The 23922-nt window shown below is 46.1% G+C and overlaps 1 protein-coding gene and 1 long non-coding RNA gene across 3 annotated transcripts in view; one reads left to right on the forward strand and one right to left on the reverse strand.

The window, feature by feature from the left end:
- The window catches only part of LOC126544103 (T-box transcription factor TBX10-like), a 116147-nt gene that overhangs the window by 8199 nt on the left and 84026 nt on the right, over positions 1–23922 (reverse strand). For both annotated transcript variants that reach the window (XM_050191315.3, XM_050191316.2), the window contains exons 3-6: positions 10069–10342; positions 4480–4650; positions 3022–3098; positions 1717–1826 (exon numbers count right to left, since the gene is read on the reverse strand). In XM_050191315.3, coding sequence (XP_050047272.1) covers positions 1717–1826; positions 3022–3098; positions 4480–4650; positions 10069–10342 — 632 coding nt within the window. The remainder of the gene's footprint in view (positions 1–1716; positions 1827–3021; positions 3099–4479; positions 4651–10068; positions 10343–23922) is intronic.
- Positions 13863–18393, forward strand: LOC126544108 (uncharacterized). Its single transcript, XR_011892380.1, has 2 exons — positions 13863–15112; positions 18154–18393. It is a non-coding gene; the product is annotated as an uncharacterized lncRNA (long non-coding RNA).

Below are 23922 nucleotides of genomic sequence, written 5' to 3' on the forward strand. Positions count from 1 at the left end.
TTCGCGAAAATCTTTGCAACAACTTTTAGTGGATTGCAAGTCCCGGGTAACCCACTCTAAATCCCGCCTGTACAGCCACGGTCAGCGTAGCAAGATAGCCCATGCTCCAAGCATTAAGCCTCAATTGCACGCGTACGTACTCGTGCCAACGCAAGGTAGCTCGTGTGTGTCGCATCGCTAGCATATGCAAAAACACGTGCGTGCGTACAGGGGACGGTCACTTTCGGCGTTATCGCTTTCAGTGCACGCTTATTGGCTGGCTGGGCGAAACCAGGTAAGCTGACTGACCGGTTGAGCACTACGTCATGCGAGAGGGATAGTATGATAATATCGCCGAAAGTGATCGTCCAAGAATACGTCCCATAGCCACAGACGCGGGAATGGAATGGGCGATTGATAGTCAACCTTACCACTGTCATCGGCGACGTGCCTCCCTCTGCATAAGTCGTACTACACCTCTCCCCAGCACTCAGTTTGCATAAGTCGTACTACACCTATCCCCAGCACTCAGTTCCCTCAATAATCAAACATCGCCTTCATCCTGGTGAAATCGCTGCGTCGATGTCTCCTGTGCATTCCCATGAACTGCTGTCGTACTGTTTTCATTTCGTCAAAGATCGTGAACAGTGCGGTACATAAACATTGCATTAAAGTTGTGATCTGTGCGGTGCATAAAACAGGCTATGGTGTTGCGCTGCTGAGCTCGAGGTCGTGCGTTCGATCGCGGTGGCCACATTCCGATGGGGCGGAATGCAAAAACGCCTGTACAGCGTGCGTTAGGTGCACGTCAAAGAAACCCTAGTGGCCAAAATGGCGTGCCTCATAATCGGATCGTGGTTTTGGTACGTAAGAACCCAGAGACCCCGAAACGATTTTGACGATTTTTTACAAACGTACTGAGTCGTTAGAGTAGGTCCTTCTGATCATTAATTGACGCATCTAAGTGATCCGCGTAAAGCGTGTAATTTATTCTAAGGTTTGAAAAATGTGCAACGTTACCGATGGCAGCACACTGCTCGGCGGAATTTTCAGCCGCCCCTACCCATATGACGTAAATCACCCAATTGACGTCAGTAGGGCTAGCTATTCGTTTGGCTGCCCAGGGCGCATCATCGATAATTTTTCCGACTTTATGGTGAGCAAATGATGCTCGTAATAGTTGGAATGCTAGCTAATTTGTTTCCATAAAAAGAAAGTTACAGAAACAGAATGCACAAAAACAATTTCTCACTACACTTAAGCACTTTCGGCACACAGCAAGCGTCGTCTGCTTGTGTTACAACGTGCTCCATTTTGACGAGAGCTCCGCGGTCAGAGTCGGTCTCAGTCTTTTCGCGAGCACTGTACCCTACGCGTCTACAAAATTTGTCCGAACCGTTTCAGGGGCCCTTTAACATATATGATGTTACATGTTGCGTAGAATCTCAATGAAGACAGTTGTATGCATAGTATACTTAATTAACCGCTTTAGGAAACCTTCACATAGATTCAACATGCGCGTTTGATCTGCTTTTTCTTTCTTTCTTTTTTTAGTTATGGTTTAGCCTATAGCGGTCAGCGACATTCCATTTCCCTCTTCATTTTTTTTTCTTTTTGGCTGGATTCGGTGCACTAGCTTCAAAACTTCTCAGAACTGTTGGGATAAGAGCCACAACTTTGTCGACCGCATAGTTGTCATTTGTGAATGCACGCGATAGGCAAAGGGGGATTACGTACCACCTGCAGTGGCGAGAAATTGGTGCTCAGGTGGTAAATCTCCAGTCATAAAAGCCCTGAAGGGCGAGTGTCGAAAAGCATGTTCTCGAAGTAAAGTCTCCACAGATTCCCTGAAACAAAAAAAGAATAAGTGAGAAGCACATTCCTTATGAGGGCCAAGCACAGCGCTCAACGTAGGAACCACAAAACAAACGAAGAAAAACACTGGTCGTGCCTGCTTAGGCGAAGGGATCAATGGTGCTATGCATTGCTGGTAATCGGATACACGCGGACAAGGCCAGCATGGCACAACAGTGCGGAAGCTTGTCAGAGCACATTGTAGAGCGTTTCCCAAAATGTTGGTTTTAGCAGAAGTCGCGAAGCCGATCGGGGACTAAATTTATGACCAGCGAATGAGGCGCGGTGTCCATGAGAACGAAGTACCGGTTGTGGCCTAAATCGAGCCGTTTAAGGCAGTCGCATATTTGAATTTTGTCCGGTGTAGAGAAACCCTGTTCTCATAAACAAGCTTATTGATTTTGTCACAAAGAGCACTCGTTCCTACTTGCCCGTGCGTGCTTTCTTATTATTTTCTCATCTGTTTTTTTCGCTATATTCATCATACTAATTATGACACAATTTCAATGATTTTTCTTACCCACCGTGGTTGCTTAGTGGCTATGGTGTTGGGCTGCTAAGCACGAGGTCGCGGGATCGAATCCCGGCCACGGCGGCCGCATTTCGATGAGCGCGAAATGCGAAAACATCCGTGTACTTAGATTTAGGTACACGACGATTTGGGGCCTCGTCAGGCCTTACCGCCTTTTGTCCCGGTCCCCTCTTTTCTTTGAAAAGAAGAATAAACTTCACGTTAAAGAACCCCAGATGGTCCAAATTTCCGGAGTCCCCCACTACGGCGTGCCTCATAATCAGAAAGTGGTTTTGGCACGTAGAACCCCATAATTTAATTTTTAATGATTTTTCTTAATATTTTTTTTCTGATCTTGTTATAAGCTTGTCGCGAGGTGAAATTAATTGCAGGAATGAGGGAGGTGTCGCATTTTGGCATTTTGCATCTTTGATAGGTCTCATTGTGGCAAAGTGTTGTAGGCAGTAGTGTAATAGTAAACTTTATTTAGCTTATAGGTGAAACATTGTCTCAAAGTGATTGGATGAACAGTGAGTACTGGGAAAGAAATAGGCTGCCGTCTTTGAGGAGACGAGGAAAAGCCCCGCCCTAGAAAAAAAAAGAAAACGCAGTGACGAGGGGGAACGGCGAGGGGTGCGGGGGTCGCGACCCTCTGCAGTGATTTTCATGCGGCTTACCCTTCTAGATCTGTTAGCCTTGATGAATCTCTAAAGCCCTTGGCGAATGGATTGCTGTCTATCTTGAGTTTGGTTATCTGAAAAAGAGCACACAAGAGATAGAGAACTGAAGTTATTTGTACAAACGGCTAACACAACAGAGCGAGAGTCCCGGTACATCGTTAAACAGCCAATGCTTAACGCTGGATCAACGCATCCATGGACTACTTTTCCTGTGGTGCGAAGGCCCCTACTTCAGCTATGAGAAACAGTACAACGTCAAGTCGCTTGCCAATGGTTCTAAGCTTTATGGCGGTTCTTACAAGATGCGGAAAATTTCATTACGAAATCTAAGTATCGCTTCTAGTCAGAAGTAGAGCGTCCTTCGTGCTTGCATGGCCAGGTACTACCCATCTTTGAAGCAACCTTTCGCTACGTAAATGCAAGTAAAAACTAATACATCAACGTTATCGGAAACAGTAGTCTGATGCGACATGTTTGATGATTCTCTTTTTTCATGTCAGGATACGGTAATCGGATACCATAGCTCATAATTTTTTGTACTCTGGCTCGAAAAGCGCATTTTGTTCGCTGTACACGCATTGATAATTAACTGGGGAATCATATTCAAACACCGTATTGGGGCATTGATTTTCGAATGCTCAAACGTACACATTTGCGTTATCATCTACCGGAAAATATATCGGTTTATTGCAATCTTGGCACTAGTGTCACTGATTTCTTTTTTCCTTATAAATGTGTTCTTTAGAGATAGAAATATATATTTTATAGAAACATGTTGGATAAAACCTGAATAAGGTACGCCTGTTTAGTAAATTATGATATCGAACACGCAGCAGTTCTTTACCGATATTTATGCAAAGCTATAACGAAATTAGCACTGGATATATCTAACTACAAGCGGCTACAGCGATCGTTATAAAGCCGCTTGCAGCGTGCGAGCGGATTTTTTTTCTAGCATGGTTTTGTGTGGTTTTACGTGCTTTTTTGTTTGTTGTATCTTGATAGTCAGATTGCTGCGTTTCTTAAGCGTGTTGCTGAGAGAGTCGGGTCGCTAAGGTGTTTTAGCACGGTTGCGCATTGCACCTACAATTGCGTCGCGACCAATTATAGGTAACGAGCCCGTGTACACGGTGTAACGAACGCTTGTAAATGTTCGCTATAATTGGGTTCAGGTATATTGCATTACTTCATATATGCAGTAAGGCTAAGTCTTGGGTGGGTTGGTACATGGTAAGTATTTAAACCAGCAAACTAAACGCACATACAGAGAGAAGTTCACAGGATGATGCTGGGATCGTCATGCGCGTTTCTCGTCTCTGTGTATGCGTCTAGTTCGCTGGTTTAATTATTTACTTCATATATTGTACTTTTCATGGTACACTGAAAGCAATTCATTATAACGTGGTTATAGCATGCATGTATATCTGAGCAAGGATCACTGAAAGTACAACTCACTAGTTGATTTTGATATGCTGTGACAGCGGTGAATACTGTTTCTGGGAAGATATAAGTGCGAAATTGCTCCGCTTCTAGGTCTGTTATGACAGGTGGATTTGAACAGCAGTCCGGCCGCAGCTTGACCAAGTGAATACGTGGCTGATACTTGTGCATCGAATTCAATACGATCTGCAACAGAGAAAGAGATTTTGTTCATGAAACAGATCACTAGCAGGCAGTCTGGTGCTTCACATCTCAATTACTGTGGGAGTCACAAATAGTAATGATTTATCTAGTATAAGCCACAAGATCTGCTGAAAAAATATCATGAGTAACTTTCTCATAGCAGGCTACAACTCGTTTATGCAAACTGCAACAGTGGTGATCATTGGGGCTTGTTGAACTGGGACGGGTGCAGGGACTTGGAAGCAGCTTTTATAAGAAGGGCGGAATCGGCATCTGTCACTGTCGCTATACTATATCACTTAGGCTGTTATGTGATGTGTAGCGCACATATTACCAACTAGCCCATCAGTCTGTCAATTTAGACTGGCGTATTACAGCGAAGCTGTACGTGGCTAGCTGATTCGTCCGTCCGTCTGTCGCCTGCACGCCGAAAACTCCGGCGCAACCCCATGCGCATGCGCGAAAAAAGAAAAAGAGAGGCACGCGATTGGCTGTGCCAGTAGCGACGTCGTTGCTCTCCACCGCAACCGAGCGCGCGCGGAGCAGTTTCTCTGGGGCTCCGAAATGAGTAGGCCACGCGTCATAAGTACTCCTGAGGAGCAGGCAGCTTTCGATCAGCAACGCCGCGAGCAGAACCGGGAACGAGCTCGTCTACGCCGTGTCAATGCTGCATCCCGGGCACAAGAACAGGCTCGTGCAGCTGAGCACAAGCAGCAACTGCGTGCCGAGGATCCGGCAGCCTACCAAGCCGTCGTTTAATGAACCGTCGGGATTAACCCATGGTGATAAACACCGAAGCCGCACGTTTCAGCTTCGCTGGTTAACCATCTGTACGGAGTGCTTGGGTGGTGATATTTTTATTGTCTAAAAACCCTGTTTTCATTAATTTGTAGAAAAATGTTGTTCATTAAATACCGACCCTAATAAAGGCCACACTTTCGGAATTTTGCAGCGAAGCCTAAGCGCCGGTACGTGAGTGCGACATCATGGATTTCAAAGTATTTTCTAGTATTTGGTCCGCCTTGACAGCAGCGTAAGTTGCCGATACTTGCTGTGCTGTCCTTGGTTCTTTTCAAATGCAATGTAGTGCTTATTGACTAATGAACCAGACCTGAGTAGATGCCGGTAAAATTTGTGACGTCGCGGCGTCCTATAGTGCGTAAATTTCGGAGCGGCGTCGCAACTCGTCTTTCGTTCTTGCTTCTTTATCTCACGGTAAGACTGGCCATTTTACTATCGCATAAGCGTAATTTATTCGCATTTTGGAAGAGCAGCGCTTAGACGAAGCACAAATAAAAGAAGGAGATGCATACAACGCTATGGTGGTGTGGCCTTCCTTTTGCTTCGTCTAAGCTCTGGTCATCTGAAATGTGTGAGGACACGAAGCCGCGGTGTTTGTCGTCTTAAGCGCCTCGATATACTCTATATGGGAACCGCTCCACGCCAGCCAAGAAAGTCAGTAATTATGCGTGTGTCAACCACAAAGCGTGCAAAGCTTGTCTCTGGGCAACAGTCCGCGATTATTTAGTGCATAAAGACGGCTCGCACGTAGTGCAAAGGCGAGTTAGTAATGCCTGTTTGGTATGTTTGCGTTCAGCTTTGTTGGATTTCAAAAATACAAAAGAAAAAGATATTTTCTGACATAATTACGGCTACACAGTTAAAGATATCGTGTTTTGCAGCATAATTGTGCAAGTGGAGCAGATGGGCCGTACTCTCGAATCGCTTTACTCAACTTGTGCAATGCATCTCAAGATATAATTACATCAGGAAGGAAACTTACTGTTTCTTTAACACAGTCATTTTCTTTTTTTTTTTTTGTTAAAAAAGAAGTATGGCAATTCTTGCACCATATCTTTTTGTTCTCTTCGGTTTTCTGTTAGATTCTTTTTCTGTGATTTCAGCAAAATAACCTGTTAATAGTTTTCCCCGTAATTTTGAAGAAAAAAACTGTTAGATGGTTTATTCCATTAGGAAAGTAGCGTTTACTGGCGTATTAAGTCAGCTTTCATGCAGTACGAAAGGGTCAAATGCCGGAATGCGGTTGTAACAGATCATGTACAGCCGAGTGCGAAAGTCTAGAGACCACGACATGTGCAAAAAAGAAAAAAAAAATCTAGCACAGCCGTGCAACGTGAAATTGTATAAAAGCATGACGCTGGTCAAGCAGGCGCACGAGGGGAGTACACATGATTTCAGCCTTTATGCCTAGGCTGATAAGAAAAAAATTTAGTGGCAACTCTGGCAACTTTTGCACTCGTCTGTACATACGTATAAGTACGCTACGTAGAACATATGAGATGCAACCACTGCCAAAGCACCGGGAACTACATGAGAGATCAGTGCTGCCAACCTCTGAAGCCAGTTATCCCTTCAATATTATAAAACATTCCCTAGATTTCCCTAACCTTTATGTAATATACTATTGTTCATGAGCCTATACCGCACTTTCACATGCAATAAGTTAGGTGCAGGATGTCTATAGTCAGGCACTCAAGTCTGTTGCCTTCGGGTAGTGGAGAAGCGCTCGAACTGGTTTCTGGGCTAATGAACTGTGAGGCCAGGGTCCCAAGATCTTTGCTTCTGTAAATGGCCTGTCGTCCAGTCTATTCAAGGCACACTGGAGAGTCTGACGTTGGTTATCAAAGCGAGAACAGTGGTACAGAAGATGACTGATGGTCTCTTGACACTTGCACTTAGCGCACATTGGTGAGTCCGCCATTCCAATACGATAACTGTAGGAGTTAGTGAATGCTACTGCTACCCACAGCCGACACAGCAGTGTTGCGTCGCGACGTGAAAGGTTTTCTGGTAATCTAAGTTTCAGTGATGGGTCGAGGCTGTATAAACGACACTTAGAGTTCTGTGGTGTATGCCAATAACTTAACGTGATGGTACGAGCGAGAGTGCGAAGCTCTCTTGCAGCGTCTACTCTCGATAAAGGTCTCTCTCTTTCTTTCCCTCCCCATTCCCCTCCCCACTTGTAGGGTAGCAAACTCGACTCAGTCTGGTTAACCTCCCTGCCTTCTTCCCTTCTCCACGACACCAATATAAAGTATGTGCAATTAATTTTTCTTATACGCTGGGATGTACTGACATAGCAACACGACGTTTATGCGCTTACAAGACCTTTGCAGCGAAGCACGTAGACGCGCGTCCAAATTTTTGTTTCCTTTTCTCTGTGCCAAAACTCAACCAAACACGTGACCACTGGGACTCTGCAATGCGAATTTGTTGCCCTGCCTATGGACGGTAAATTTGATCGCACAGTGGGCTACGCAGGGCCCCGACCGTCTAGTCGTGCTCAGCGCTAGGTAGATATGTGTCCGCGTATGCCGAGGTTTGCAGGTGTTGCTTTCTTTGGCATTGCAGCATACATTTGTTTTGCCGGCTAAAGATAAATATTGATTTAAAGGGGGCAATCCACACATCGTCGTTCGCTTGGCGAGAGGCGTTCACTACACTGCAGTACGACCGCAAGTCATGCTTCGCATGGCAATGTGAAAGTAATTTAGGCTCACTGAAATCAAAACAAGTCGCCACATCAGCAGTTCCACGTATCGGTCATTGTGGCGTCGCAGCGGTGGTTTCTCAAGTCTCCAAGTTTTTTCTGTCCGCCATCTCATAGCGCAAAGTTTCCCTAGATTTGGAAAATTGTTCCGAAGTAAGACTTAAGAGTCCCTAGGTTTACGTAAATTTCCCTATGGTTGGCAGCACTGCGACAGATCTAAGTGTCCACTCTTATGAATTTCTATAGCCATGCTCTGGCCAGCATGACTCGTCGTGATTGCAGGTGTATATTATTAAGAAAGTAAGAACAGTTGGCTCGCGCATACGAGATCCACCTGCCTATATACTTGCGTGACTGGTGAAGCTGCGCACAAATATTAACTGAGGATAATTCGTTCACAGTACTGATGACAAATTTTCACTTTGCCGCGGGGGGACCAATTCAGTTGAAATCAAGAAATATTGTCTTCTTGACCATAAACAGAAAGAAAGAGATTTTTTTTTTTAAATTAAATAATCTCTGTTTCTTCCATTAATTTTTTTTTTCTGTAGTCAAAATAGAAATATTCAGTTATATGATTTTTCTTTCTTTTTTTACAGTGAGGCATTCGTGGTGGCTGGAGAAACGATTGAGAGATCGCATTGCAGTGGCTCGTCCACAGTATCGAGTGACACAGCTGTTCTAACTCGTCTTCCACTATATTGACACCAAATATACCTAATATCGCAGTAGTGGTATACTATATGCTTCAGGATCGGTGCAGGTGCCTACAAATAGTCATTGATGATGAAATATGCTTTGCTCATCATAATGGCAAAAAAGCTTATGAACTGAGCTAACGTTGGTATATTCTGCCGCTTTACCGTTTAAACCTCGATCAATTCCGTCATAGCGGTCATTCAACTATATTCTGTTGTATCTGATATTTCAAGCGCACATTTCCATTGATCTGTCTCCAACAGATGGCGTTCGACAGTAATGGACATGAGGTTGCAGGTCCTGGGAGGAGCGGATGAGACACGGAAGCGCGCTCTGTACCAGGCAGATCAGGGCGAATGGGCGTCAGCACGTCGGAAAACGCCTACGAGGAGAAACTTTATTTCTGAACAACTCTTAGCTCGTGGCTGTCGGACTGCGGAGGGTCGACGGTCGTGCTGCTGAGCCCATTCATCTAGACCCATTGACGCGTTTTATGTGGGCCACCAGTAGCTATGTGTAGGGCGTAGCTCTTGCGGCACGTGGAGCAGTCCAGCTCCCCCAGGTGCAGGGAAGGGATGGCAGGATGCTTGAGCGAGTTAAAGAGTGTGGAGAACAGAGTGCCCCGGGGCATTTACAGTGAGCATGGAGTACGTTAGGCTACTTGCCACATACTTGACGCGCTCGTTTATCCCTGTTCTCAGGATGGTGTTGGACATAGTATCTTTGAAGAGGAAAATACGCAGTGAATTTTATTGCGTGTATGTCCCGAGACGAACACGGAGCACACGGCACGTGGAGTTTTAGATTACTATACATGCCTCACGAAGATGAAGAAACTTGTGCGCAGCATGTTACTCGATTGCTTGAACTCGGATCTGGCGGAAACTCCGTAAGCGTGCTCGCGAATCCGTCAGTGAAAGGAGTTCCAGACCATGTAGACTACAGACAAATTGGCAACTACGTGTTCTGTACATCATCCGATTCGCATATCGTCGACGCAAGCGTTGTCCATTTACTGGCGTTCCCGAAACTCACTGCTCTTATCGTAGCCGTACGACCTCTCCGATTCCGGGCTTTTCTAGCACAAGGCCACTTAAGGAACCGCGCCCATATGATGGCTGCAAAAACGGCCGCGATCGTGCCTCAACGCTGCAAAGCGCGTTTACTAAAGGAATAGCAAATATCAGTGCGCTGATCCTGAAACCACTCACGTGTCCCTGCTTGTCCATCTCGTTGTTGGTGAGCTTGACCTTCTCGAAGGAGACGACCTGCTTGCGCAGCTGGTCCCCCGTGAAGGGACAGTCCGGGTGCGCGTAGAGGCGCGCCGGCGACGGAGGGTCCGCCTTGCCGGCCACCAGCCACGAAGACCGGTGGTACGCGTACCGGTACCGCTTGTTGTCCACAGGAACGATGTCCAGCAGGACCACGTAGCGCCCGTCAGGATGCAGGCCGTTGAATGAGACGCGTAGCGTAGGAAACATCCGCCTGCAGTAGAGTCATGACAGCGCCGGAATTCACGAATATCGACAGCACTGCATGCCGCGAACAAAGCACGAACTGGTGCGTTTGTCGGACATACAGGCGCGGTGTTCTGGGAAATATTTTATCTAAAGTAAAAGAAATATATATATTAAATTCTGAAATGCATCATTCGCGACAGTGGTCCTCATATAAACTGTGGGATATTCACTGATATGTTCATTAACTAAATTAATTAATTCACTGATGAACTTTTCAATCATGAATTTCAGTGTACGTGTCTCATTTGCGGGATTGAAGTCAGTCAGCGCTCGAGGGATGCCCAGTGACGAAGGCTGTAACACCAGAGCGGAATTACGTGTTCCCAAAAGTTGACGCGACGTGCATATGGTATTTCACATATAATTTTTCTCGAACTGCCCTCCTCGCGCAACATGGGAAAATTACGGCTCACGGTGTGTATGTCAAGAATCAAGAAGTGTACGTTTTCGAACGCAACAGAAAACAGATGAAAATTTTGTTGGCGACAGGCTAGGTCTTGGTGGCTGAACAATATTAGCGGTTGATCCTGGTGACGCGGCCGTCATACTTAGGCACCTCATAGCGCTCACTGCAAATTGCGCCCATAAGAATGTTTTATATGTCTATAACTCACACCCTTATGACCATCGGAAAGGTGTCCTTTATGAAAAACTACATTTATTGATGTTATAATTCACGTTAAGCCCAGGCTTGCCGGTGTGGGATTCTCACAGGTGTAATTAAACATTACATCTTTAACGTAGAAATAAAAAGAAAACACTTTGGGAAAAACGGTCAGCACACTTACGAAATAGTACGCCTTATAAATACCTTTCTTATATATTAGTAATAAAACAAAATCAACAGCACTACTATTTTGTGGCCACATATGCACCGATGCCATCATGAGCATGTTCAGTCTGTGTACTTTTTAATACGAACTTCCTTATGCACTCGCGCCCGCATCTCGTGTGAAACCTCTCCAAAGGTACACTTAAGGTATTGTAAATAACACTGTAAATAACAAGAAAGGAAGCTGGACAAGTCATGTCACAATGGGTACCAAGGAAAAGGAAGCGCAGTCGAGGACGACACAGAGGATTAGGTGGTATGATGAGATTAGTAAATTTCCAGGCATATGTACAGTAAAAAAAGGTTTTGCATCCTCAAGGGTGCTGGGTTGTCCCATGGCTAACACCTTTACCCTTCAAGCTGTAAACATTATACCGTACGCAACAGCGAGCTCAAACTACACCTGCGATGAGAAAAGGCATATGTTGAAAAATTATGCAGATCCCATGCACTGTGGGAATCGATGTAAGCGAAGCTTTCTGTGCTGTTTGCTTTGACTGACGATAATTAGCGGTGATGCTGACGGCGAATGTTTAATTTCTTCAAGGTTTTGTCCAACACAAGAGTGCGGTTGACATTAAGAAGTTTGCAGGGACAACATGGCCACAATTAGTACATGACTGTGGTAGTTGGAGAAGTATGGGAGAGGCCTTTGCCCTGCAGTGGTCGTAACCAGGCTGATGATGATGGTGCACTGCCTACATTACTCGACAGATAACAGCATCAAGAGGACAGGCACACATATAGCACACGTTGCGGCCTACTTCGCGAGACGTTGCAACAAATTGTGTTTATCTATACATGGGTAGAGGGGGAGCACCGGGGTCAATGCACCGAATGATGCAGGGTCGATGAGTACATGTAAGCTCTGGGGCGCGGCACCTCCATGTGCCAAGTCCTCTTCCCATCTGACAACGGCACGTTGGGATTGGATGAGTGAGGCGGCATGCCAATCGGAATGGCCGATGCCTGTACGTTTTTCATGAACGCAATGTAATTTTCGCACATTTGCGAAATCTAGTTATACCATACAAATGGTTAATTTAGCATTATCTGAACGTAGAGCTCGTTAGACATCATGTAACAGGTCATCAGTTTTAAATGAATTGCCGACGCAAAAAAAAGAAAGCCATAGAACAGTCTAATAGTGAATAAAGAATTCACTTTCATTATCTCTGACAGATATCACTTGATGTACAATAATGATTGGTTACTATGTAAATAACTAAAATCAAATTTTTTGAGTTCGCAACCTTAGGAAACATATTGCAATTCTAGAATTGAAGCCGGTCAGTGCTCAGGACATGTCCACCCACTTGGTGGCCCGAGAATACTCCATATATCACCGGTTTTGAGACATCCGTCCGCCACCCTGCAGCAAAAAGGATTAATTGACGTTGGACTTCATCTGTTTTCCAGAAATTCTTTCTTATGAACTGCGAGAGGAAAAAATGTTGATGACTTGTTCATACTGGTAGCTTTGGAACATAACGACATGTCTAAACGCGAATGAAAGGATTGTCCGCGTACTGATAAGCGTCATTATTACAAGGCATATATTTCGTATTCGTTACAGTTTTACGAACCAGCGATTTTCGTTACAATATTATTTATTTTTCTCTTTCAAAGCGGCTCAACGAAGGTGTGCCAGAAGCATAAATTCGAACGCGAACAGATAAAAAGGTCATTACATTTCTTTTACACGTAATTACATGTGGGTGTGACTTCAAATCGTCCTGTAGCTGATTTATAAGCACGGTGTATATTCCGAAATGTGAATTTTGAAGACTGTATATGAAGCCACAGATGTTAATGTTGCGACCGCGGCGGGCAGTGCCAGTCAGAGCAATGGAAAAAATGTTCATTCGGCAAACAAGGCCATTACAGAAAGAATGAAAGACGAAGAGAGCAGTGCCGGGTGCTTATGTATAATATTGGCTTTTTATACTGTATACATGGGCTTTTTCAGGGCATAATCTTAAAAGTAAGAAGCATGCCTACATGTATGTAATCGCGCTCATCTATGTTTTTCTTGCGTGCTTATCTATTTGTAGCACTATACTGTGGCAGTGTATTCCTACTTTTCCAGCAAGATTTGTTGTATTCCCTGTTGACATACAGTATGTATATGTATAGTTTCTGTGTAAGTTCGTTACCGTGTTATCATTATAGTGCATACGATGAAGCCGTTCGTTGTTATATGAACCATTTATGTGTTGCTACGCTGATGTAAATTATGAAAGGACAATTGACATCCACCCGTATGTAGCACGAAGCTACAAAGGAAACCCATACGGGTTTCTCAGAAAGGAAGTTTCGTAATTGAAGAAAAATTCGTCCTGGTCCGGCAGGATTTTTTTTTTTCAACTACGACGCTTTCGTTTCTGAGAAACCCGTGTGGATTTCTCAGAAACCCACACGGGTTGCAAAGGTGGATTTCAAGTTTCCTTTCATGAACGTTCTTCCACCTTGCGAGATTCCGCAGAACTGATTTGCCTTGGAGGGGCACATACCCACAGGCGCAAGTTGTCTACTCAACAAGGCAGCAGCCAGCGCATAGCCAGTCCGAGGAAGAGGCAAATATATGCTAAGAAAGCTTTCGGTTGAGTTGGCTTGTTGGGAGCGAAACACTGGTCGTCGGGTTCGTGGAAATGCCTGCGGGTCGAGCCGATCGTGAGCGTCGAGGCGAGTTGGGTCGAGCCGCCTGCAAAGAGTGGGTTGACTCGCCCAACCCGCTTGGCGGGATGAATGTAAACGCGGTCGTGTCGGGCTGGGTCAGCTCGACATCTGACGCCATACCCGCTCGAGTCGAGTTCATGTATAAACGAAGCTATATAGTCACTGAGCCGACGCGGCGGATCTTGCGTTTTTCGTCTGTGTTAAGTCGGGGGAAGACCCACTGTGCCTTGTCCTGCGCGTGGTCTGTCATTGTCCACGCCTGTTCCACTCTCGTTCGGGCTGCGCACGCTGGGGATTCCCGTGGCAGGGGGTATTCATGGCGCATACATAAATACGTTTTCTCGGCTGGTCGCGTGATTTACTACAGAGAGTGCTGCCTTATATTTCGGTTGACTGCTTTTTCTTTTTTCAAATTACGTTTTGCCTTTAGTTTGCGATGTTATATCACCTACAGCCATCCTACTCTACTAGACTCCGCTCCTCGCATTCATAGCCATTGTTTCTCAACTTGTCGTTGTCCGTGCCTGCACTGCTTTCGTTCGGTCGTGCTCGCTGGAATTCTCGTGGCGGGCAGGCAACTCCGTGCTGCATACATGAATACATTTTATCGATCCGTGCGTGGGTTATGCTACTGTATGCTTTTCTTTCTTTTTCTTTCATTCTCTTCTTTTCATGTATACTTGTTAAACTTCGCCGGTGTTTTGCCGCAGTTGTTGCGACCTTAAATCGTGGTTTAACATCCTCGCTTTCTTGTTGCGCTCTTCTTGGCCTTTTGTTGTTGTTGTTGTTTTCCTTTTCATCTTCCTTTTTGACGTGGCCGCTGTCGAGACGAAACGCGCGAGGAGCGGCGTCCGCGAGGCTCGCGGTCTCGCAGCGCGCGCATCGTCGTTCGACTACGCCGGCGGCTGCGATGGGGTGCCCTCGGTGGACCGTGGTGGCTGCCTTGCTGCTGCTGGCCGTGCCTTCGCTGTTGGCGGAGAGCGGCGAGGCGCCCGACGACGAGCAGCCGCCGGTCAACGTCGGCGCCGAGGGGCAGGCGGCGAGCGGGGGCAGCAGCATGCGCGAGGACGAGCGGGCCGAGGTGCAGGCCCCCGCCGCCTCGCAGCAAGAGCAGGCCGACCAGACCTGGGCCAAGGCCGAGGCGCTGCAAAAGCCGGAGTCCTACGGGTGCGGCGAGGCGTGTGAGACGTGCGACGCCAAACGCGCCGACGACGACGACGACAAGTAGGTTCCCCTCGTTGCGCGCCGAGGTCTTCCGTATAGACGCGTCTCCCGGATGTCCGCTGACGGCCATGGGACGTTAGGGGACGTAAAGCTGACACGGCAAATAAAGGAAGCCGCGGGAGGGCTTCCATGGACCCTGTATTCACAAAAAAAGCTATTACGATAGAATTGTTCGTCAGAGAATTCCAGCCAATCGTGGTGTTGGATAAAGGACGGCCGGCAAAGAACGAAAAGCTTCGTGAATTCGTCCCCTGATTAATTCCTACCGCTTGGGATTTCACAGCGTTAACAGGAAGTTAGGATTCACGGCCGTCCTTGCATCTGGCGCCTTCCGCAGTGCGACCTCGTGTTCGGCAAAAGAATGATGCAGCTGGTATCTAGTGTTTACTTGTAGAGTAGTTGCTTACTATTCATACTGTGAACGGTGCGTCTGCTCTATGATCTGCCCACAGTACATAGTTTTCTTTTTTTCACTTCTAACGCTTTTTAAAGCCTATCAAATTTATCCGAATTACGTCAATGCGGAACAATGACCTTTTGCCAATAATCTTTTACCATAATACAGGTAATATTTCGCGCCAGAAAGACTAAACAAATTCATCCAATAATTATTAAGTTAGCATCTCAATTAACAAAATTTTAAGCTTATGATTATATTATACCCACGCCGTGGTAGCTTAGTGGTTATAGGCGTTGCCTATACAGTAACTATAACGTTAAAGAACCCCAGATGGTCAAAATTGTTCTCTAAATAATCCCCCACGACGGCGTGCTTCATAATCGTATCCTGGTCTTGGCGCTTAAAACCTCAGAATTCTTTAATGTTTAAATCAGAAAGTCGAAGGGAATTGTCATAAGTATAGTTACATGTTTCTATATATCGAAATGGCCATACAGACAAAAAAGAAAGAAAGAAAAAAGAAAAAGCTGCCGTGAAATTACTCGCTCAATTAGCCTTATTTCACACGCGGTGTGGCGAAGCGCGGTCCCGACCCGCTGTGACCTAGAGGGTGGCGTAATACAGTTCATACAATAATTACTACAGGGAACTCTGGCGCTAGTGTCTTCGGAAGCTGCAAGCGGGGCGACTCAGCCAGCATACAAATGATGGGCATACTACGTGAAATTAATAATAATCATTAAACATTATTAAAATTGCCCGACGGCAGGATGCGAACACAAGGCTTCTAGCACAGAAGCCCGACATTGAAACCGCGCACGCATGCATCGACAAGCGGCATAGAACGCGCTTATATGAATTTTTCGCGGGCAAGTCAGCGCGTTGAGACGCTTGGCGCGTTTCGATATGGCCACCTCGACAGCCTGAACCGCTGCAGTTAGTAGCGATTGTGCGTGTTCGCAGCCTTCTGCACTTCGAAAAAGTATTGATTGCTCTGAAATTTCGGACAACGAAGGCAGATAAAGCGTAATAAACAAAGCCACAAGAACGGCTGAATCCACGAGCACGAAGATCAGACAAAGCCATGTACTTCCCATCATTCCCATGGTGGTTGAACAATTGCAGCGCCAGAGTTCCCTCTGGTAATTATTGTTGGAATTTCTATGGTGTATAACGAAGCTTCGCCATACCGCGCGATAAAGCAGCTCGCCTCCCCTATGCTGCTCAAGTGACTATGCGTTCAGCAGGGAGCGCCCACCAACATCGACTCGTGGAAAAAGGGAATTATTCGTGTGCTCCTGCCTGGACGTGCTTCATTTTACGCCACTCTATTACGTCAGAGGGTTTCGACCACGAGCCGCGCTTCTCGGTACCGCGTGCGCAATAAGGTGAATTAAGGTAACAATTTAAATCGGTTAATTCGATCTACATGGCCGTTTGGAAACTTAGGAACACGAAATTAAGCTTTCATGACGACTTCATTTAACTTTGCGATCTAAACTTGTGCCGTAAGGTTACTAATTAAGAGGTTAGTTTATGCTATTAGTTTAATTATTGATATTATTGCTTTGGTTTCTCCAGCAAATGATGTCCACGTGGGCACGTAATTCATCTGCAATTACCTAATTCGAATAAATTCTAACGCGGTAGCGTTAATAAGGGTTCCGTGTCGCAGAATATCCGGCGTCGGCGTTCGGCGTCCTGCGTCTGGCGTGGGAACCAAATTCTGAACCACGCATACCCAACCACTCTTCTACCACCAAAGTTGCTCATTTCATTCTTTACGAAGTTATTCATGGAATTTTGAGAACGGCACCCCACAATCAAATGTAATAGAAAAATACAACACCGACAGCGCATATCCTTTTGTTAGCTCTTCTCAGACTGAAATATTAAAAATGCGAAACAATAACAGGAGATCGACCCACACAAGATGCCGCGTTTCTAGCAGAAAGCTTGCCTTCGTGCATAGCGTTAGCCGCCAGCGTTTCCCGGTAAACGTTACGGTTACAAAAGCTACAGTTGCCGGGAAGCATGAAAGGCAGTCAGGGGTCTTTGAATGCTATCGCGTTCCACTCTTAAAGGCGAAGCTTAAGCGTCCTCCAAATTTTTGTAGTTTCTTTAATTATTTGAAGTAAAAAAGAAATACTGTATATGGGCGGTAGCCAGCGAGCAAACGTGTCGAACTATATCGTTTTGGTTGAAAAGTAGGCATACAAAAGTGTATTTTTCTTTTCTTTGTTTTTTGCAAGAATAGAACCGGTGAATTCCTATGTGTCCATTGCTCAGTTTTATTGCGGCCATTTACATCTTATGATGACCTGAAGGGGAAATGTCGCTGATATTATTGAAGGGGAAGAGTCGCTGATATTATTGTTACCTTTTGTTTCTTTTTCAAAGCTCATTTCACAGCGATGTGTTGCAACAAAATTGGTTGTGTTTTTAAAGCCAAGTACTTGCACGTGGACAGCGATGTAGTTGCACCATAAAACTGCACAAACAGCATTTTAGTCTTCATACGAACTATGTTCAGTTTCACGCTATTCTGTCGCAACGAACGCTGACTCTGTATGTTTCATGTTTCAGAATCTGGTGTTGAATAGTTTCACAATGAAACTTTACCTAAATTTTACGTACGTAGGTAAACTGGCTCGCAGCTCAAGCGCTGGATGGCTTGCGTCATCACGTAGCTGCATTGCGGCAGTATGACCCGGAAGCTCCTCTTCCCGGATGCCAAATTGCTCTCACGCCTCATGCATCGCCACCCCCTTCCCCATCCACTCCGCCACTGCACACCAAAGTTTATGGATCGGCCTCTGTGGACAGCAAGAAGTCTTGATTCAATATTGCTGGTATTAATAAAATTAACCTGTCCGCATTATATTCCGTCTCATTGATTTCTCTCAGTTAAAAATTTCAAACCACGTAGCATTGAACAGCCAGTTCCTCTTTCAAACATGGAGGGTAAAACATTGTGCGAACGTCGAGTGCATTCATGAAACTGTGCAGCAGATCGAGATGTTGGGCGAGTTGGTTCATGCTTGAAATGTGATTCTGGCGCAAAAAAAAAAAAAAACCCTAAGTGGAAAGCAGGTGTCCTTGGCCAGAACCACATTACAAGCATGAACCTGCTCATCAAGATGAGTCAACCAAATTAGCGTACTCTCTGAAAACATCCGGGCTACCGCTCCAGTGTAGGCATTGGGAGCTTGAGCGTTGCATTAAATGTTTGCACCACACCCACAAGGGTGTGGTGCAACACGAAAAAATAGCGCCTGATGAGAGAGCTGGAAGCAGAAGAAGAATGTATGCAGATGTTATTTGTTAATTTTGGACGGAGAAGGCAATATGGTGTTTGTGCAGTGACATCGAAGATGATTGCAGTGAGATAAAGGAAATACGGAATCTGATAGCAGATTTGGTTCACCGAAAGAGCACTCATGTTCGACCATAACTGCAGCGGATCTGAACATGCGCCACGTTTGCTTGTCAGCGTCTCTGCCCCATACAACATAGCCTCTGCCTCTGCTCGTCTTCATCATTCCGGTCCTGTAACAATATAGCTTTACTAGTTCCATATACGGGATACGAAGTCGAATTTCCAAAACTCCTGCCTCATTTCAATACTTCTTAACTATAGGGGTAACTGGAACATCGCTTGTGATGATGCCGCCGCTGTCGGCTCGGTGGAGCAACAAAATCAATACGAGCCAGGAATTTCGGCTTCGAAGAATCGCCTTTCTTTATATTTTCTTTCCCCTGTACTTGGCCTATTCCTCCGCTTGTCCGCGTTCCTTTCGCTGCTATGCCAGGCCAGCGACGCAGTGCGCAAACGAATTCTGACACTCCGCTGAGAGACAAGGCCTTTCGACAGCATACCCGTGCTATCATCATGAAGAGCAAGTGGCGAGCGTGCCTCGAAAGGTGTGCCGTACGAAGGAGGGCCATTAAACGGGGATAAGAGCAGCAAAAACATCAACAACGGAAGAGCTTCACGCAGAAGCGGTTTCTTTGGCAAGAACAAAAGCGCAGGCACTCAGTGAAGCCAGGCGCGCGAGCAGGGCACGTCAACCATGATCTCTTCACGTCGTCCATCAGCGCCAATTTTTTTTTTGCTTAACGGTTGCTTTCGCTTCGCCTCTTGTGTTTTCATTGCGGGAGAAGAGTCATCCTCCTCTCCCTTCTCCACCACCCATGTTCCCCAGAGTCGTCGTTTGGGGCGGAGGATGTTATATGCATATCCGTCACATTGCGTTTGCAAAAAAAAGGGGGGAGCTCCGCTACAGCGTCCCGTCCGCCGTCCCGTCCTACTGCGCGAGCTTTTATTATATATATGTATATATATTCTCTTGTTAGCGTCTTTCGGCTACGAAGAAAAAGCAGCGCCTTTGACGATGAGTGCTCGCTGGAGACCTGCGGAGTTTAACGCACACGTGTTGCGGCCGCGCGCACACACTGGCGCGTGGTGCCGGGGGATGCATGCATGCGGCCGGTCCCGCGCTCCGCGGTTGCTGCGTGGGCTTCTTCTTCTTTTTTTTTTTTTTTCCGCTCTCAGCGTTGGGCATTTGGTCTTTTCTTGCGGACGACGCGTGGATGCGCCTGGATCTTTCTCTATTTTGTGTCTCTTTCTATCCTTGTACGACCGCCCGCATGAATTATTTAGAACGGGTAGCTTTTGACGATGACACTGCGTGGAAGTTGTACGCACCACGCTCTCGGAGAGGTTTCGGCCGTAGAAGCCAAGTGGCGCCCCAGTTTCGTTCTCGGAGTTGCTCGAAAGCGCGAGCGAATGAGGACTGTTTTAAGCGAATGTGTACCTGCTATAGCGTCCGCCCTCCGTCACCGAACAGCGCACCGAAGCAACTCTGGTACATTCCTTCCTCCACGCTTTGCTCGAAGCAGCAGTCAGGTTAAACTTCCCTATATGACCTTGTCGTTTTGCAAGCCAGGATAACAATTTTATAGTGTGCGTAGGCTGGAGCCGCTTTTGAAACGGTGTGCTCGCGCGAAACGCGAAGTCAGTGAGGTTTGGCAATGACAGTGTGTGCATGGAGGGTGAGCACATGCGTTCTCCGAACGAAAGTTTTCCATAAAAAAAAAAAAAAAAAAGCTGCTTCCCGCCCACGTCGCCATGTTAACAGATCGTACCCAGTTTAAAACAATCATAGAGAGTCATCGTCAAACATGTTAACCGAAGACCGCACTATAAGAAGAGGCTCGCGTGCAGCCGAGCGCAAGCAGGAACGGCGTACCGAGGATCCAACAGCTTACCAAGCCGTCGTTTAATGAACCGTCGGGATTAACACGTTTCAGCTTCGCTGGTTAACCATCTGTAAGGAGTTCTTGGGCGGTGGTTTTTTTTTTTCTTTAGAAAAGCAGAAACGCGTGTTGAAATGGCAAGATTTTAGTGGATTGGATTGGAAAAACTTTAATAAAAGTGCGCTTGGATACTAATTAGGTATTTGCTTTAACTGTGACCCATGCATTCAGAGTATTATACCTGTGCCACACGAGCACGAAAAATGTCAATTATTTGCTTAATGCACCCACCATGGCAGCCTAGTGGCTGTTGCGCTGCTGAGCATGCGTACGATGCTGCTACTTTAAGTAATACTCTAAACAATAATTTTTTTCGTGATATTATGGTTGGTAAACAAGCTAATTGCATTGACTGCAGCTATCATCATAGCGAAGTCTTCATTAAAGGTGTGCGTGTAGCAGAGCTTTACATACTATACGGCATTATGAAACTTTAGGTCGTGACACTTATGATGGTGTCTCCCGTGTGGCACGGCTATTCTTGTGTATTCGTTGCTTGACGCGTGTGTAAAAACGTACATGGCGCGCTGCAGCTAAATGACATGCACTATTTGGTCCGGTGGTGCGATCGCACATCAGAAGCGCCTGACGCGTCTGCTAGCGCTGTTCCTGCGGACTGGCTCGCAGAAGCTCTTTCTGCTTCACAGGCGCTGCAAGGACCGGTCTGTGTGGCGCTCTGCCGCTTGCGTTAGCGTCTGACTACTCGATGTGTGCAACATTGAGTTTTAGCTCTTTAGTCTGTCCATAAGCGCGTTGCAGTTTATGGAATACCAAAACGCCTGATTACATGGATGGCATATGATGATGATTATTATTATTATTTATTGGCAACACCTTTCAAACTGGGCAGCGACAAATAGTCACCTAGCCTGCTTAAGGTAATCAGGTAAACACGCCTACCAGTCTAGCATTTTGCCGACAGCTGCTTAATCTTTTCTGTATTCCTTAAAACACATAGCTTGTGCAATTACCTATGCTTGTAACGGATCTGTTCCTATCAACCTCTTCCCCGCTTTTCTTCCACAAATACTCTAAACGTCTCTTGCTTATCTCGACTGCTGACCGGTTTCAACGCTTCTGGAAGGTGGGCGTTTTCTACTGGTCTCGCTGGGTTAATACATTCGCATTACATTCGTATATGCGCTGACTTGTCTCTGGATTTCTTCTGCAGCATACACATCTCTCATATATGTCGGGAATATTTGCTCCGGTAGGCTTTTGTCCTTAGGCAACCAGCTCGTGCCTCAAATAGCAAGACTTTGCGCAGCCCTTTGCGCAGCAGCAAGCTTGGCAGCGACATATTGTGGTGGTTTGTTCAGTCACAAAGCGTCACAAGCGTTTTTGTGTTTCATGCATTTTTACGTTGGCGGAAAGAGCCACTACAAACTGTGTTTCTACGAATACCTTAAGCAATATTTAAACATATAGCCGTTTTGAAATAAAAGGAAGGTTCCTTCGGAGACATACCGTCAGTGGTGGCGACCACGGGGTGACGGGTGATACGCAGTAATTAGTCGCTAATTAACAAAAACTCTCTCCGCACGAGCCATATCAGCTTTTGGATCTGGAAAAACGTGACTACAAACACACACGCACGCGTGCGCGGCGTGCGTGCAGCGTGGTGATATTTTACTAGATACGACCAGTCCGTCGTTCTTTGGGACAATACACAGCTCAGCATGCAGAACCCTTCGCGCAGCATTGTGTTGAGGTGCATTTGTTAGCATATATGCTATATATGTACATATGTCGTGGGCGTGGCAAGCACCACTCGCTATACAATCAAAGCCGACTTTACAAAAATATTAATTCAAGGCATAGATAGAGGCCTTGCAGGAGCGGATGAACCTGCTTGGACGTTGACACGCCACCGAGGCCGCACCTGCGCAGTGCACTCCCGATAAAGTGCCGTTCTCTGCCAGCAACAAAAAACGGCGACGTCGTGTGCTTAAAGAAAAAAGAACGGCGCATTTTAGCGATCCCATCGGCTGTGGTCTCATTTACTGCGCCAGCAGCATTCTCCGACAGTGAGTATACCACCATCGTATTTTGGTTGCCCGCTTCTTCCCTCAAATAATTCGGCTCCCCCGCTATGGGACGGTGCGCCGACACATTTTTCACGGCTCGAGGTTTCCTTAACAAGCATTGAAATCCTTGTTCGCGCGCACACTTGCTCAATAGGACGGAGAGGCTCCATGCTGCCATGGCTTGGCGGCAGCTTGTGAGGCTCAGCGTGCGTAACTCTTTCATTGCGCCCATGAAAAATGCAGTGTTTCTTGGAGAAAAGCCATGGCGCGTTAAAATGCGTGCCGTCATCTCCGACGATGGCGTGCGCACAGAGGAGCACAGTGCTGCGGCGCACTGCATAATAAGCAGCGGGGACGAACAAAACCAGAAACAAATGACTGAACGCGAAGAAAGAAAAGGACCGAATTCACGCGTCTCGCCTTAAATATTCATAACGCTTATCGCTTGCCTCGTTCACACGTCAGCTCCAATTGAGTCGCGCCGTAACCTGTCGTCGCAGGAACTGGCGGAAACAAAAAAAAAAAAAAAATGAAAGACAGAAAAGCAGAAGATGGGAGGAGGAAAGCGCGCGCGTTGGAAACTGCTGTTCTTAATATTACTATTGTTCTTTTTTTTTCATTTTAGTAACCTCGGAAACATTTTTTGTTTCTTTTCTTCTTTCTTCTAGTGTTCATCGTGCATAGCAGCATGACCAAAATTAAAAAAAAAGGGGGGGAGGAATGCTTAGTGAAAAGCTGCCTTTCACGAATGTTAATTATACTGAAGCGAAGGAAAGATACTTTCCAATGAACGGCCTATACGCATAAATGTGAACCAGAATCTTTTTGTATTTACCTTCCAGACCTTCGTTTTGCAAACATCCATCATCCATTCCAGATAGGCGCGCACTTCCTGAGATTTTTATCTACGGATTTAACGGTTGGGATCATTGACATTGTACACGACTAACCTATTATGTCTGTCAGTTCCTATTCTACATACTACGCACTGACCAGCAGCACTTGGAGCTCTTTCTTGCAAGCTATATATGCATACGAGCTTAAGTGATGAGTTGATCCACGTC

Source organism: Dermacentor andersoni, chromosome 1 (genome assembly GCF_023375885.2).
Source record: "Dermacentor andersoni chromosome 1, qqDerAnde1_hic_scaffold, whole genome shotgun sequence".
NCBI classification, from domain to species: domain Eukaryota; kingdom Metazoa; phylum Arthropoda; class Arachnida; order Ixodida; family Ixodidae; genus Dermacentor; species Dermacentor andersoni.